The sequence below is a fragment of the Excalfactoria chinensis genome, chromosome Z, assembly GCF_039878825.1.
Source record: "Excalfactoria chinensis isolate bCotChi1 chromosome Z, bCotChi1.hap2, whole genome shotgun sequence".
In the NCBI taxonomy this organism is placed as follows: Eukaryota; Metazoa; Chordata; class Aves; order Galliformes; family Phasianidae; genus Excalfactoria; species Excalfactoria chinensis.
This window is the reverse complement of record NC_092857.1, coordinates 21,116,566-21,132,828: the sequence shown is the minus strand read 5'-3', so window position 1 is coordinate 21,132,828 and position 16,263 is coordinate 21,116,566. Positions and strand designations below refer to the sequence as shown.

The following is a 16,263-nucleotide window of genomic DNA, read 5'->3' as shown; positions in this document are numbered from 1 at the left end:
GCTGTCTGTGATCATGAGGAACAGGGGCCCGACAAAGAGCAGAGTTGGGATCCTGAACTTCAGGAAAGTGAACTTAGAATATTTAAAGGCAGCTTATTATAAACAGGACATAGCAGGACTTTTTACACAGTCTGATGATGACAGGACGAAAGGAAATGGTTCTAAACTAAAAGAGGTGATATTCAGATTAAATGGTAGGGGTAAACTGTTAACTCGTGCAGGGAGGGTGGGGAGAAGGGGAGGGAGTCAAGGCACTGGAAGAGTTTGTCCAGAGAAGGTGTAAATGCCCCCATCCCTGGATGTATTCAAGGCCAGATTAGCTGGGGCCACTAGCAGCCTAATCTAATGGGTGTCAGCCCTGCCCTCAGCGTGGGTTGGAAATAGATGGTTTTTAAGGTTCCATCCAAATCAACCCATTCTAAGAGTCTCTGAGTGTGCCTATCTCGCCTGTGAAATCAGCCATGAAGAGACCTGTTACCAAAGAAAATAAAGCAACTCAATTTGTTCTACTGCCAAATTCATAGAATGGCTAGTTAGAAGGACACTCTAATGATGTAGCCATTGTTTGCTATTAGTCATCAACAGAAAATCTCTCATCACCGATTAATAGTGTTGTGTCAACCTTTACACCTCCATATAGCGTTTTTATTAAAGCTATCAGTATACCATTATTTATAATATTAAGGAAAAGCTTTTATGATGAACACAGTACTTCTTTCTTCAACAGTGGTGAGCAAATATCTTCTGTACTTATTCTGGACCTCCACGCTGTAAAGCAAAAAATAGACAGAGTTAACTATTTTCCACTAAAAGAAAGGTAAATTGAGATCCAGCCTTCTTTTGCAGTTATAGATTAACAAACAAGTCCTAGATTTAACTTCATATTTACGGCTTTGATTTTTAATCTATAATGGAACAAGTTACGTGTCAGAAAAATCATTGCCTATCATTAATAGCTTATTGTTCCAGATGGAATAATATAAACAATATAAAAACCTCTGCAACTTATATTTGCAACTGCTCCCTATTCTCTCAGTTGGAAGAAATATGACACTTAGTGACTTTGGAAAGATCAGACAAACAGCCCTAGTAGTAGTTTTGGAGTTTTTTTTACTGCCCAGATTCCAAAGGGCAAAGTAAAAGCAAAGCCCAGGTAAGCCACTATAATCTTTATGAGAAATCAGAAATTCACTGTTTTAACAAAGTTATTTAACAACTTGCCTTGTGGTTAAAAAACAAGCAAACAACAGATCAAAAACAGGTAAAGAAGTACGTAACTACAGGAAAGTGATCATTTTATTTTGAATTTAAATACTCAACCCATTGCACACTGAAATATTGATTTCCTCTAGTACCACTGTTACCCTTTAAGTGTCCTCATTTAAGAAAGCTACTGTCTAGCTGTTCAAACTCTGTGCATTCTCCCTTTGTAAGTAAAAATGTTTACATTGGTTTACATTTACAGAAGAAAAGCAGTTCTGCTTTGACTTTCCCATGTTATGCTGCAATTGCAAATATTTTAGGCAATACTTGCATCAAGCTTAACTAAAATGTTCCCAACTGTTAGAAGTGCAAAAATTAACTTCCTATTACATAACAGTTTCCAAAATAGTTTTTATGAATTTTGTACTTCAGTCACCTGGCAAGAGCTGGTCCATGAACAGCATTCTGTGCTCCCAACCTACAAATTATGCACTAAACAACCGTTATAAAACAAGAAGAGAATATGCTTAATGTAGGCTCTACCTATCACTACCTTTCTACCTCTGCTTTAATTAGGAAGAGCTGTGAACCTCCTTCATCAAGGATTTGTTGTGTTGGTACTGTGTATCAACGCTGCAAAAGCTCTTCTTAACAAAAATTACAATGTATTATCTTATGTGCAACTTTAAGAACCTGCAGAACTACAAAGAATGTTGGGTAAATAAGAGCACACACAACAATTACTGAGGCTTACTTGAATATATTCAATCTCTTCAGCCGACATAAGTTTCCTTCTGTATTTTTGAGGTAAGATTCTCGCTAATTCAGAAGTGTCTGGTGCACCATGTGCCCTACTAACAGGTGAAATACTTTGAAAGGCCAGTGGTCTCCCTCCTACAGACTCCTGCGCATTTGAAGCATGAGGTGACGGAACACTTGCTTGTAGAGATTCCTGTACTGAAACCCAGATTGAAAAACAATGTAAAGAAATACAAGATTGTTCAATTAATTAGATGAATGGCAAATGAGTTACTGACAATTAGTTTTGTCCTAACATATATTAATATACTCAACTGACCACAGCTTGTTTTTACTGCTACTACATACATCAAAAGCACAATGAAAATATTCTGAAATTAAAAGATAGTATATTCAAGTGGAAGAAATATTAATATGGGAACAAAAATGAAATCAGTATATTTCCTAACAGAGGCTTTTTCTCCTGCGGGAAGCTTTCCTTGCAGAAAAAAGTATGCAGTATCATAATTGTGTTGTGGAGAGGGTAATGCAGAATGACAATTAAGATGAACAATCAAGGTCCACTGAGATGATGCTTTTGTCTACTTGCAATTGTAAAGGTGAAAAAGAGGTAGAGGCTTACAGAAAGGTGAACATCACAACAGTGACATATACATGCAACTCTGCACTTGTTTCTAATATTATACAGCAGGGCAGTGTAGTGTATCAAATTATGTCAGTAACATGCAGAATGAGAATCACATAGTGAGTATAAGCAACCAAACTGTTAATGTGATGTAGTGACCAAGCAGCATATTAAATACTTCACAGGTGAGGGAAAGGAAGAAGGCTTAAGGAGTTTGTGTGAGGGAAGCTGCCTCCAGTCTGAGAACAGAAAAACTGATGACAAATGGGCGCTGATACCAAAATCAGCATTCTGGATCTCATGTCTGTTCCTCCATGTCAGGTCTTACAGCAGATTCAGTTGCCATAGCAGGCAGGACTGAGTCCCACAGCTACACGTATACATCAGAAATGCTGAAGACCTCTGTGTACAAAGTTAAAAGGCCTGACAAAGCAGAATGCTTCCATAGAAAGTTTTCTCTCAGTGCCTGTGAAAAACTAGCAAGAACACCACAAAACACAACATCTAAGTGGCTGGAACAGAGGGACTTAAAACTATACAACAACCAGCATCATCAAGACTGAACATGACCAGATGGGTTAAAAAGCTTCAATACTGTCTGTGCCTCTTCCTGCTGCCTCCTACAAGATCAGTAAAGAGAAAGACAGAGCTATAGGCCATCTATGTCAATTGGGGTAGGAAGAAAAACCAGCTGAGGCAAAGTCATCCAGCCACTGTTGTTAAAAACAAACCCAAACAAACGAACTCCACAAAAGCAACAACAACAACAACAAAATACAACAGGAAAACATCATTGGGAAGCACACTGAGAAGTTCTCAGTAAGAAGACTGTACCTGAAAGCTACAGATTGATCAGTTGGTTCAGAAAAGGAGGTCTCAAACAGTGAGGAGGAAAAGGGCTCATCAACAGGCACACTACCTGAACAGGGGGAGTGCCATTGACATGAAATGCTAAAATTTAGGAGTGGAAGTAAAGCGAACAGAAAAGGAAAGAGCTGTTTGCCAGATTTTACACAGTTTTGGCTGGTAGTGCCTAGAATATATTTTAGTTTCAAAAAATAAAATATATGAAAAAATGTGAAACTGTTTCTCCAAACTTGTTTTATATGCCATGAAAACATATAGAGATCTGCCTGAGATTCTCATGTAGTTTCAAGTCCGTTATGTATAGTTGGAACAGAAGTAGTAGTCAAGTAAAAAACAGGAGAACGCAGGACTGAAAAGTATCAGGCCTAGCAACACAGTTGCTTTAGCTCTGTCTACTGTTTGTATTTTCTTCCTTCCCTGTTTGATAGCATAACGCAATAGTAAAACCATAAAAGAATTTGGCTGGCCTTTAAAACACAGATTTTCGAACAGCACAGCCTTGATCTGCAACATTGTTCGGCTATGCCCAAGCAGCAGTCTGGTATGGTGAAACACAGTTACTGCCGCAGCCTTCCAGCAAATAGACAGATGGCCATTTTTGACGTGACTGAACGTGGTTAAGGTAGAATGGTCTATCATACAAAAAAATGTGTAATGGCAAAATTCTTCTGATGCAGAGATAAACAAGATGTAAGTAACGTGCTTTTTATGCCTCCGAGAAAGCAGGTAAACTAAACTTACAGCTGCGTCACAGATGCAACAGTGCTATGCCAAATACCTGGAACAGGTACTCATGCATTAAGTTGCTTCCAAATGTTCATTTTACTGAACAGTCATGCTTCACACTTCAGATTGTTTTACAGAATTAGGGGTCTGAAAGCAATAGTTACTGACACTTAAAATTCATGTTTTTAGCCATCAATATTTGAACATTAAGGAAAAAAAAAAAAAGAAGAAGAAGAATCTTTAGATGTCTAAGCAAGCCTTCCAGGAGATAATTCTGGTGCTGAAAACTTTGATGTATCAGAAACAAACAAAAAAGATAAAAATCAGTAGTGAGCTAAAAAAGGTGAAAACAACCATAAATTCTGAACGAATGAGAGCAATATAAGACATCTTTGTAAGATACTTGCTATTTTAGTGAGACACTCGCTATTTCAGTTTCAAATGTTTTGCTGACTCCAAAGAAAAACAGCATACAGCTTACATAGCTTTGATGTCTAAATGTAACTGCACTGGAGATGCTATAAATGCCAACGTATATTAGGTATAGATTGATGTCTCAAAGATTGCCATGGAAATATATATTTTTTTCCCTCAGCACTAATTAATAAGACCAGGAAACATTTCTTGAAATGTACAGTGGGGGAGCTCTGCCACCTGCAACCACGGTTTTAAATACAACAAGCATTAAATACCACAAAACTCAAGAAAAGATGGGATGAGGAAAATGCAACTGCATTTCTGCAATCACTGAATGCTTAAAGCTGCTTTGAACTGACCTCGGCACAACCACTTCAGGAGAATATGACTACGTGCAGAGAAGAGACTTTGTGTGGGTAGGAAACCTCAAAGAATCTTGTCTGACCAAGAAACAAATGCAAGAAACAGACGTGTGTATTATGTGTATTCCGCCAGTTGTAGAGGAGACATCAGAGTTATCTCCAACCTAGAAGCAGAGAACTCATGGATAAACTAAAATAAAGGAAGGTCAATTAAATGTGGTAAAGGAAGGCTAAGGCCCTCTTGAAATTAAACCTTGCCAATAAGGAAAAAGGATAACAAAAAAGGTTTTTTGTTAAGTACATCAACAGTAAAAGGAAGATGAGGGAAAATGTGGGTCCCCTACTAAGTGAGATTGGTGTCCTGGTAAAAGCGGATGGTGAGAAGGCAGAGATTCTGAATGCCTTCTTTGCTTCAGTCTCTAATGCTAAGACTCAGGAATCCTGGACCTTGGAGGCAAGAGAGAGAGGTTGGGAGAAAGGAAAAGTTTCTGTAGTCGAGGCAGATCTGGTCAGAGAGCACCTAGCCAAAATCCAACAAAACACTAATCCATGGGCCACAACAGGATGCACCCACATGTGCTGAGAACTGGCAGAGGAGGTTGCTGAACTGCTCTCTATTGTCTTTGAAAGGTCTTGGCAAATGGGAGAGGTGCCTGAAGACTGGAGAACAGCCAATGTCAGTCTTCAAAAGGATGAGGAGGATCTGAGAAACTACAGGCTAGTCAGCCTCACCTCTGTCCCTAGAAGGGTAATGGAACAACTTATTCTGGATGCCATCTCCAAGAGAAGGTTATCAGGAGGAGCCAACATAGATTCACCAAGGGGAAATCGTGCTTGACCAAACGATAGCCTTCTATGATGTCATCGCTGATTAGGTAGATAGGGGTGGGCAGTGGATGTGTACCTTGGCTTCAGCAAGGCTTTGACACTGGTCTCACACACCATCCTTATTACGAAACGTAGGAAATATGGGATAGATCAGTGGACAGTGACGTGGATTGAGAACTGACTGACTGGTCAGAACTGGTAAGGCAAAGAGATCTGGGGCATGCTGCGTCTCCAGGCAAAGTACTTACTTTTAGGCCTGGGACCGCTTTTTCTGTCTGGAAACTTGATCAGCGGAGTATGTGGCTTCACTACCTGCAACGTAACAAGGCAGAAGAGAAATAAGGACGACAGCGTGTTTCCAGACAAACATTAACATCGCAGTAATACAAAGGGCCACCCGCCGTGTTATACAACTCCTCCACAGCGCTGCTCTGTGCACTGCCAGCGTGACCACCTTCCCACCGACCGCCGCTTTGCTTCCACGCAAGGAGGAACTTCACCCTTGAAGGTATTCCTCCGCCCTCGCGTCCCAACAAGGCGGCGCGCTCCTTCCGCCTCCCTCAGCCACCACCGCGCCGCACGGGGCGCAGCTCTCAGAGCGCCGCGCATCGCAGGACCCGCTCCCGGCCCGGCCCCGCCGCACGCCCGCTCCCCACGCCAAGGACATCGCCTGCCGCCCCGCCGCGGCCCCGAGCCCAGGCCTCCTCGGGCCCCGCTGGCCGCGAGCGGGACCCGCGGGCCGCGCCGAGCTACCGGCCCCGTCACCGCGCCGCTCCCGCTGTGCCCTGTCGGAGGGCGCCGATACCTGCACGACCCGAGTGGCCGCCGCCATCTTGCTGCCCATGGTGACCCCCGCCCCGCGCACTGCCGCCCGCCCGAGGGGCAGCGCCGTGCCCCGCCCCGCCGCGTGGGCAGGGCGAGCGGAGCGGGCGGAGCTGCGGGCGGGGCGGCCGCGAGGGGAAGCTCCGCCCATTGAAAAACAGATACCGCCGAGTAGCCGGCAAACAGCGCTTTATTTAGGCAGGTGCACACAGGCAGGGCTAGCGGATCGAGTACAGGTTAGGCACGCAGACGTCAGTGTGCAAGGAGCCGGGACGCTCCGCTCACATGCCTCGGTCCTGTTTCCCAGGTGGAACCGCAGCAGCAGCTGCCTGCATCTGATCCCTGGGTGCTCATCCCAGCTAATCACCGTGCAGCGCAGAAATTTCACAAAGGTTAAACTCTCACAAAGGTTAAACTCTCACAAAGGTTAAAATCTCACAAAGGTTAAAATCTCACAAAGGTTAAAATCTCACAAAGGTTAAAATCTCATACTAAGAGAGTAATGTCACTAAAAAACAACGTATCAAGTCAGGACAGTTTGCAGTCAAACACCATCTATCTTCCCAGCTACAAGAGCTTCCGGATGGTGAAATCTTTCTCGGCCTGTAGAATAACTGCTTTTAAAGATGGATCTTTTGCCCAGTTGATTTGGCATCCGACTACGATATTCTGCGAGACAGAAAAAAAAGTAGTTTAAAAACCACAAATGTCTTCAAAAAAGGATCAAAAGGTGGACTGCTGGCTTTCCTTATCTGCTTTTTCTGCTTTTTTTCTTCCCCAGTTTGGAAGTCCTTGAAACTCCGGACTGAATGCGTGAATTTTTAAATTAAAAATTTAAAAGATTTGTCCATTTACATCATTTAGAACATAAATAGGACTAGTTAAACGTAGCACAGGACCCACTAAAACATTTAATTTCCCATTCTTAATGAGATGAAACGTATTTCAAACCACAGAAAAACGTGGCTTCTTTTCTGTTCTTAATATTCTTCTGACCATAAGGATTCACAGAACGGTTATATCCCGTCTTCCATCTGAATACCTCAACACACACACACACGTATGTAAAGAAACTGCATTCTTCACTGGCATTTCATAACTACACTTACAAACTCATAGCTCCTGCAATTCACTGTATCTCTCATCTTTGTATTAATTAGGTCACTGATCTGATCTGCAGGGTCAGGTGTTGCAAGGGATGCTGTGAAAAGACAAGCGCCAGCCAGCATTAAATGCATGATCTTCAGCAGAGCCCCCGTAAGCGCAGGATATGGCAGGAAGCCCTCCTCCAGCTCAGATCTCATATCAGTTTCCTTCCTTACTTTGCATGATGCCAAACTCCAGGTAACCTGCCATCCAGTTGTGCTCATACGGATTATTCAGCAGTAGCTGACAGATGGGTAACCAAAAGCATGAAGGCTATGCTGATGAAAACATTTAAAAGCGCTTTCACAGCACTCTGGAGGATAATTAGAAGCAGTCTGGCTCACTGGGTTTAAGACCTACTGAATTGTCCTAGTCACAAGACTGGAACAACGGATTGAGGGGGTGTAGTGGTCACTCACAGTGTAAATAGGGCCTCTGCCATGAGACGTACTTCTGGAAGATACATTGTATCTCTATAGTTCTAAGGGAACTGAGAAATGGACATGGATAGGCTGTTTCTAAACTCTCTACATCATTATTCCAAAGAAGTTTCTAATGATTTAATACTTCTGGTTTTTAAAAACACAGTTTTGTTGGGAGTTACATTCAGTATACAGCATGTCATCTTTTTATAGTGCAAACTACAAACCTGCTTCTGAAAGCTGTGACATTACCTGGAGTATGTTTTGAATTAACGTAGTCACCTTCTTTTCATGCTGTAAATTCCTATGGATAAACTTCAACTTGTCAGTAATTTTCAGTTTCACTACTTCCCTTTTTTTCCTCATCGTGGTAAAAATTTGCGCCGCCTTCACTCCTTTGTGCTTCAGAACTGTTCCATTATGAGCAAAACAAAGCATTCCAAAGTTGATTAGCAGGCAGAAGACATCTAAGGCGGTTCTACTGCAATAGGCCAAACTCACTCCATCCCTCCCCTCCAACGTACCTTCCATGAGAAACAAACGCCGTGGGTATCTGGTACCAACATACACTCACTGGCTATTACACAAGCTCTTACCAGGTAAATCCATTCCTAATTCACAAGCATTTCACAAAAGTACAGTTTGACACAAATATATCCTTTAGGCCTCTCAGAACTGACCTGAGTTAGTAAGTGAACTGTAATTTGCTGGGGAGTTTGTACTAAGTACTGAAACATCACCACCATTTTTTTAGTACACTCTTGTATCTCTGGCCTGCTACCTGACTGACATATTCTACTATATCAGTCTTACTTTCATCGTACAAGCTTATTTTTTATAGTATTTCATACACTCCTTCTCATAGTTTTTATAACTGTATTGAGAATTTCACAGTTGCTTAATATTTCTAAAGTAGCAGTTTAAGATACAAACTGTATTTTTAATTACAAAACAAAGCCAATATGTACATAAAACACTTACAGTGCCTTTTCCTTCTGATGTCATTCAAATCCTCTCTAATCACATGTGCTTGCTGAAAGAAAAAAACAATCCTGGACTGTTATCTCCTATAAATATCGATGATGCTAACTCAGTCTGCAGAAGCAGTTAAGGGCAGCCTTAGAAGCAGACTTACATATTCATATGAAGTAACCATGTTGCTAACTTTAACACCCCTGGGAACCACAGATTTAGTTCAAATGACTTGTGCATCCCTGTTACTTTAAACTGCGCCCATGTCCGTACTGAAGTCGGCGGGGCCTGTGCTACTGCAACAGAAGGTTCAACTGACACTTACCTGATGAGCTTGAAGTATTTTCCAGTTAAGGCTGATTATGTCTCTCATTGTTTTCATGATCAGTCTAATGAAGGAAATAAAGTTACATTCTTTACAACCGGTATGATGTGTCAACAACAGAAATGCTGTATCCAAAGTTATTTTTTATTATCATTTTTTATTTTCATTATTGTCCTTCACTGACAGCTCAGGCTGGCAACAAGGAAATTGCTGAGAGAAGCCTGAGGGCTATTGAATGGGATTTCAGGGGGCTGGGGTGATTAGTTGATGGAGCGGGAATACAGGTGGTATTTTTCTCTGTCCCTCCAGTGGCAGCAAGGGATAGTGAGAGGACCAGGATGACATCTCATTAAAGTAAGACTAAGAGGCTGGTGCCATTGCAGGAACTGGGGCTTTTTTGATTATGGGTTGGTTTACTCAGCATCTGGCCTGGCATCTGCAGACAGGTCTCACCTGTCTCAAAGGGGGAACAGATCCTAAACCAGAAGCTGGCAGAACATATTGAAAAGGCTTTAAACTCATTATCAAGGGGGTATTAAGGCTTTCTGGAGATGAGCCTTTGGGGGAACAGTGCTGGGGTTGGGGCTGAGGCAAATGGCAGCAGACAAACTATGACTTAGCTGCTATTATGGAAACATAGTGGGATTGCTTCCATGACTGGAATGTTGCAATGGATGGCTATAAACTCTTTAGAAGAGATGGGCATAGAAGGAGAGGTATGGTTCTGTCTTAGAGAGCTCAAGGCTGGGAATGGTAAGTGTCAGTCTCTAGTGGTAAGGATCAGCACAGGACCAACAAGGCTGACATCCTGGTGGGGGTGTGTTATAGGCTGCTTAACCAGAGAGACAGATGAGACTTTCTATGAGCAGCTGGCAGAAGTTGTGTAATCACCATCCCTTGCTCTCATGGGGGACTTCAACTTCCCTGATATACGCTGGAAATATAATACAGCACAGAAGAAGCAGTCTAGTATGTGGAAGTTAACTTCCTGATGCAGCTGATAAGAGAGCCTATTAGGGAAGTGCCCCACTAGACCTGCTGTTCACTAGACCGTTGGGAGGTGTGGAGGTTGGGAGCTGTCTTGGAGAGCGATCATGAAATGGTAGAGTTCTCCCTTCTTCATGAAGTCAGGAAGGGGGCCAGCAAAACTGCTAGAGGACCGACTCTGAACTATTCAAGACTCTGGTAAGTAGAGTTCCTTGGGATTCATTCCTGAAGGGTAAAGGAGTCCAGGAAGGCTGGATGCTCCTCAATAAAGAAGTCTTAGAGGTGCAGGGGCAGGCTGTCTTCCTGTGCTGTAAGATGAACTGTAATGGAAGAAAATCGGCATGGTTGAACAGGGAACTTTTTCTGAGGCTCCAAGAGAAAAAGAGTGTCTACTTCCTGTGGAAAAAGGGACGGGCAACTCATGAAGCATACAAAGAAGCTCTAGGGTATGCAGAGAGAGAATTAGAAAGGCAGAAGCCCAGCTTGAACTCAAAACACCCTACCGTGCACAATCATCACTTTGTTTCAACTTCTTTCTCAGAGCATCCATAAGCTGGATCCTGTGTGGTATAAAGAAGAGACATACCTCTGATGAAAACTGACAAGAAACAGAGTTTTAAATTTAGGTAAACAGCAGAATTCCATGTTTCTATTTACGCCTACTTTGGCACTGGAAATACATATTATTAAAAAAACAAAAACAAAACCAGCCACAGCAGTAACTTTCAAACATTGAACTTGTGAAATACTGGAGCTTAATTCTCAGGACAAGAAAGGTGTATCAGTCAACCATTTGTAGGAGTAACAACGCACTTCTTTCTTGACAAATACACCTCAGACACCATTAGTCCCAGTCTGCAGGAGGGAAGCTAGGCATAGGTAGGAACTCAAATGAACAGTCATGCAACACAGGAGACACGCAACTACCAACCTCCACTCTTTTGTAAGAATTTGTAAAGTACCACCAACAGCTTTGTTTTCTGACACACACAAACTGCTTTTATGTAATTTTTGCAGGATCTCAGAGGCTTGCACGTGCTCCTATTTATTTGTCGTTACTCCCTATGGTATCTGTCTTTCTGTTCCTGCAGTTTCTATGGTGTTAAATCTCTCACGTTTGCAACACATGTAACATCACTTTGAAATCCTATTTTAATCAGAATCATGCAATTGTGCATGCATGTGCTCACAGATAAATCAGCAGAAAACCTCCAAATAAACAGGAAGAAAAGCCATCTACCTTTTTAAGGCCAGTGCTTTGCTTTCAAAGGCAGTTTTTACTTTATCCACTTCTTCCAAACTTTCTTTGGCACTGAAAAAAATAAAAGAAAGTGAAAAAGAACAAAAAACCGTAAACTCAATCTCCAGTACTTAACTTGCTCTATCTGCATGCCTGAAGTATGAATCCTCAGTGAAATATATTACATTAATTCCAGCCATCATATGTACGTTGCAGGAACCACAGAAGATACAGAACTATACTAGAAGATGGAGAGGAATATCTAGAATATGGTCTCTGGAAGAGTGGGTAAGCTACTTATGAGGATTACAAGTATGTAGTGAGGCTGTGCAGGGAGAAAACTAGGAAAGCCAAAGCGCAGCTAGAACTGAGCTTGGCTGCTAAGGTTAAGGAGAATAGTAAGTATTTTTTTTTAAACACATCAACAGCAAGAGAAAGGCTAGGGAAAATCTCCATCCCTTGTTGGATGCTGAGGGCAACCTGGTCACCAAGGATTGTGACAAGGCTGAGGTACCTAATACCTTCTTTGCCTCGATCTTCAATAGTAAAACTTGTAACTCCCTGGGAGCACAGCCCCCTGTGCTGGTAGATGGGGAGGGGAATCAGAACAAGCCCTGCATGATCCACGATCAGATGGTTCTGGACCTGCTTCAAAAGCTGGATGTTTATAAGTCCATGGGGCTGGATGGGTTGCACCCTAGAGTGCTGAGGGAGTTGGTGGATGTGGTTGCCAAACTACTGTCCATCATTTTTCAGCAGTCTTGGCTGACTGGGGATGTCCTGATGGATTGGAGGCTGGTGAATGTGATGCCCATCTTCAAAAAGGGCCGGAAAGATGATCCTGGCAGCTACAGGCCCATCAGACTCACCTCAGTGCCCAGGAAGGTTATGGAAAGGATAATCTTAAGAATCATCATGGATCAACTAAAGATCAGCCAGGGGATCAAGCCTAGTCAGCATGGATTTATGAATGGTAGATCCTGCCTGACTAACCTGATTTCATTCTATGACAAGGTGACCTGCTTGGTAGCTGAAGGTAAGGCTGTTGATATGGACTTCAGTAAGGCCATTGACACTGTCCCCCATAACATTCTGGTGAAGCTGGCTGCCCATGGTTTGGATGGGCGCACGCTCCGCTGGGTGAAGTGCTGGCTGGATGGCCGGGCCCAGAGAGTTGTGGTCAATGGGGTGGAATCTGGTTGGCGGCTGGTCACAAGTGGCGTCCATCAGGGCTCAGTGCTGGGACTGCTTCTGTTTAACATCTTCATTGATGATCCGGATGTGGGGTCTCTTCCAACCTGGGTAATTCTATGATTCTATGATCTCTTTGCCATAGTTCCTTCACTTGCTTTAACTGAACCCTTATGTAGTAGGGATGGCTAACGAGGAGTTCTAACCAAACAGTAATAACCAGGAGAGCATTTCTAGCGTGTTTTAACTGAAGAATGGTTGGGAACCGAGCTGACAAGTTCGACCGTAAGGAATGGCATACCTTTGGGTAAAGTTTACTTCCACGCCCTTGTTGCAGTCTTCATCTGTAAAGCAAGAGCGTCAGTAAAACACCGCAGGGTGCGGCGGGGCGCAGCTCACAGCGCACAGGACAAGCAGCTGAAGACGCCCCCCCCCCCCGCCCGTCACGCCGCGCCCTCCACCCGCTGCACCACAGCAACAGTTCGGCTTTCGACTGCTTTCGTTTGCAGCCCGAGGGACGTGCGGACGGTACGCCTCTGCTCGCCGCTCCAAGGAAGGGAAAGAGGGGGAGGGAGCACGACGAGCCCACAGAGAACAGCTCACACCCCGAAGGGCGGAGGGGAGCCCCGCCGGGTCTTACCTTGGTGGCACGCGGTGCTGAACTCCATCACCAGCTGCTCCAGCTGCGTTTTCACGCTGCAACTGAGCGAAGGACATCGTCAGCCCCGCTCGCCCTCCCACCCGCTGGCTCTCAAGGCCGCCATCCACGCGGCGCTCCCGCCCCGCCCCGCGGCACGAACCACAAGTGCTTCAGGACGTCCCTCTTCGCAATCGGATCGGCCGCCGCCTCAGCGCTCGGCCCGGGCCGGTTGGGATCCGTGAGGCGCTCCGCCATGTCTCGCGTTCAAACAACCGCGCTCCCGTCAACCAGCGCGAGCCGCCCGGCCTTGCGCACTTCCGCCCGCGCGCCGCGGCCAATGGCGGCTCCGTGCCGCGGCCGGGCGGGCCTGGCGGGCGCTGTGGCGCTGTGCCGCTCCTCCGGGCGGAGCGTTGCCGACTGTCGGCGGGACGCAGCGGCTGGCGGTAGGTGGGAGCCGCCCGGTACGTGGCGCACCGCTGCTCGCTCCGCGTCGCCGCCGCACGTAAGCCGTAGGCCCCGCCCAAGGACCCGCAGCTCACAGCAGGTGGGGACGGGGTTGCCGCGGAGCCGGAGACTACAGTCTGCGTTATTAGAAGTGAAGTACGTAAGAGACAGGATAAATAGAAACTCATCGCTGACGGGATTTAACTTCAAATTCATCTTTGAACGTGCCTTACGGGATCTGGCGGCGCATACCGAGTAGGTTAAGAGCTTCCCTGCTGTACCACCGATCTAAATACGAAATTAATTGGCCTGCCGTTGTGATTTGGGAAACTGCCCTTACAGCACGCTTCCCTTAGGCCTCGTGATGAGCCCGAACCACTTCTCTGGAGGCTTACTGGCAGATAAGGGCTGTTGTGAAACTAGAGATGGATAACTTTATTCCTGCCAGGGCATCCAGGAAAAAGAGTATGTGTGTGAGTTTGGGAAAACATGACTTGCACCTTCACATGCTGTTTGTCTGTGAAGGTGCAGGTTTGCACTTGCCTGTTAAGTACTCGTGAAATGGCTGAACCTCACTGCCACGGCATGGTCATCCAAGATGTTCCCAGCCACCTTAATGCGGTTTGTGTCCCAGTACAAGCAGCTGAAGCAGGAAATCAGCATCTGCTTGGTGAGAGCCATGACAACCAATAAGGCTTTTTCAATTAGGCTAAGCTAACCTGGGTGTAAAACTCAACACAAAACAACAGCACAAAGCCAACTTTAACTGTTAGAAGGGAAACATCTCAGTTTGTATATACAGTCCGATGCCAAGCAGAACTGTTCGGGGATATTCAGACTGCACTGCTGCTAAAACTGATCCGATACTGTAAGTTTAAAACTCCTGATTTCAGTAACATCAAGAATTAAGTCTTTCACAACACACAGGTACCTAGAACAAGAAAGCAGCATCACAGGATAGGACTGCTGTGATACCCAGAATTATGAAATACGTACTCACTCTTGCTACCAACTGAATTGGTTCCTCAATTTCAAAGAAAGCATTTAAGCACTTTAAGGCAAGAGAAAGAGGTAAAGGAAGATGGAAACTGGCTCTGAAGACACAGATTATGAATGCTGCAAACAGGTTTCCCCTAAAGAGAGATATGTCTTCTCCAAGACCCCAAAATGCCTTTATTCTTTCTTAAGTACATCCTTTCTCTTTCCAATCAGTGACTCTTAATTTACAGTTTCTTTCAATGGCTTGCCAAGTGTCAGCAAGTTCCAGACTACTACAGTGTGACATTCTAAACCTGGACTACTTCCTTGGGTAACATATGATCAGTGTAATTTGCTACAGTGCACCTGCAGCTGTATTATGTTACAGTTACTTTTATATATATATATATAAATATATGTACACATACATACATATATATATTTAAATCCAATAGCTCAACCATGCCCTTGTTACCTATCCAAATGGAAGACTCTCCCTTTTTACTAGCTAGATACTCAATCACCACAGCATATCTCAAACAAAATTCAAAGAAGAAAAAGCAAGTGAATAGTACTTAGCAACAACTGAGTTGCAAGCAGCAAAGATTTCACCTGCCAGTTGACTCAGCCACTTCCCTTCGCCTATTAACTGCCAGTGTAAAATATATTTTGGCACAACCAAAAGCTCAGGAATAGTTAATTATCATGAAGAATACAAGAATATGAAGTCCATCCAACTTGTTATTCTGTATGATAAAAATCAAGTAAATGACAAAATAATCCACCTTGCAGAAGTAAAGATCTGCTGAGTGTTAGCATACTCACCAATTCATTACTTGAAGCTACTGACCACTGTGTTTGCAGTCATTCACAGAGAAGTACATCTTTTTTTAGAGGCTTTCTGACTCTTTAGTCCTTCCAGCAAACAAAATAAAGTGTCTGCATTTTTTTTTCAAGCTTCTCACTGTTAATGTAGATTTATCCCCTTAAGAAATAATTTGATATGAATTTAAAATGGTAGCATCTATTTGCTCTGATGCAGTAAAATTAAGTTTAGAAATCAGTACTAGATGCAGAGACATAATATAAAAACTGTGTATTTATTATCTAAGAATCTCTGCAAAAAACCTGCCTTTGAGTTCAGCTTCATTTTTACTGCCCACAATAAATGTGTATTTTTTTTATTCAGTCTTCAAATTACTTTTGGAAGAAAGAAAAGTATTTTTCAGTTGTTTCTGTTTGTAGCTCAATATAAACTATTCCAGTTTCTTATTGCTAAAACAGATCTATAAGCATGACGTTCCATACT

General features: G+C 43.6%; 2 protein-coding genes across 5 annotated transcripts; both read right to left on the bottom strand.

Annotated features, from left to right (window-relative positions):
- Positions 1-623: 623 nt before the first annotated feature.
- Positions 624-6,716, bottom strand: KGD4 (alpha-ketoglutarate dehydrogenase subunit 4). Its single transcript, XM_072360134.1, has 4 exons — positions 6,593-6,716; positions 6,036-6,099; positions 1,958-2,160; positions 624-768 (listed from the first exon to the last, which is right to left on the bottom strand). The coding sequence occupies exons 1-4, from the start codon at positions 6,629-6,631 to the stop codon at positions 751-753; spliced, it is 324 nt and encodes a 107-aa protein (XP_072216235.1). The 5' UTR covers positions 6,632-6,716; the 3' UTR covers positions 624-750.
- Positions 6,717-6,782: 66 nt separating this feature from the next.
- Positions 6,783-13,959, bottom strand: CENPH (centromere protein H). 4 transcript variants are annotated; one of them, XM_072359934.1, is made up of 9 exons: positions 13,693-13,959; positions 13,533-13,594; positions 13,194-13,236; positions 11,702-11,773; positions 10,965-11,021; positions 9,475-9,538; positions 9,159-9,210; positions 8,430-8,701; positions 6,783-7,278 (listed from the first exon to the last, which is right to left on the bottom strand). In XM_072359934.1, exons 1-9 carry the CDS (start codon positions 13,785-13,787, stop codon positions 7,177-7,179), a joined length of 819 nt encoding a protein of 272 aa, XP_072216035.1. In that variant the 5' UTR covers positions 13,788-13,959; the 3' UTR covers positions 6,783-7,176. The 4 variants fall into 4 exon arrangements, with proteins under 4 accessions (XP_072216035.1, XP_072216037.1, XP_072216036.1 ...); XM_072359936.1 differs by having other exon boundaries at positions 8,430-8,587; XM_072359935.1 differs by having other exon boundaries at positions 13,533-13,588.
- Positions 13,960-16,263: the final 2,304 nt, after the last annotated feature.

Excerpts from the sequence above, each read along its gene's own strand:
- CENPH (XM_072359934.1), bottom strand. The coding sequence starts at position 13,787 with ATGGCGGAGCGCCTCACGGATCCCAACCGGCCCGGGCCGAGCGCTGAG. Across the intron at positions 13,595-13,692 it reads GACGTCCTGAAGCACTTGTG|TTGCAGCGTGAAAACGCAGC; the intron begins GTTCGTGCCGCG and ends TCCTTCGCTCAG. Across the intron at positions 13,237-13,532 it reads CAGCACCGCGTGCCACCAAG|ATGAAGACTGCAACAAGGGC; the intron begins GTAAGACCCGGC and ends CTTGCTTTACAG.
- KGD4 (XM_072360134.1), bottom strand. The coding sequence starts at position 6,631 with ATGGGCAGCAAGATGGCGGCGGCCACTCGGGTCGTGCAG. Across the intron at positions 6,100-6,592 it reads CGGCCACTCGGGTCGTGCAG|GTAGTGAAGCCACATACTCC; the intron begins GTATCGGCGCCC and ends GTTACGTTGCAG. Across the intron at positions 2,161-6,035 it reads AAGCGGTCCCAGGCCTAAAA|TACAGGAATCTCTACAAGCA; the intron begins GTAAGTACTTTG and ends TCTGGGTTTCAG.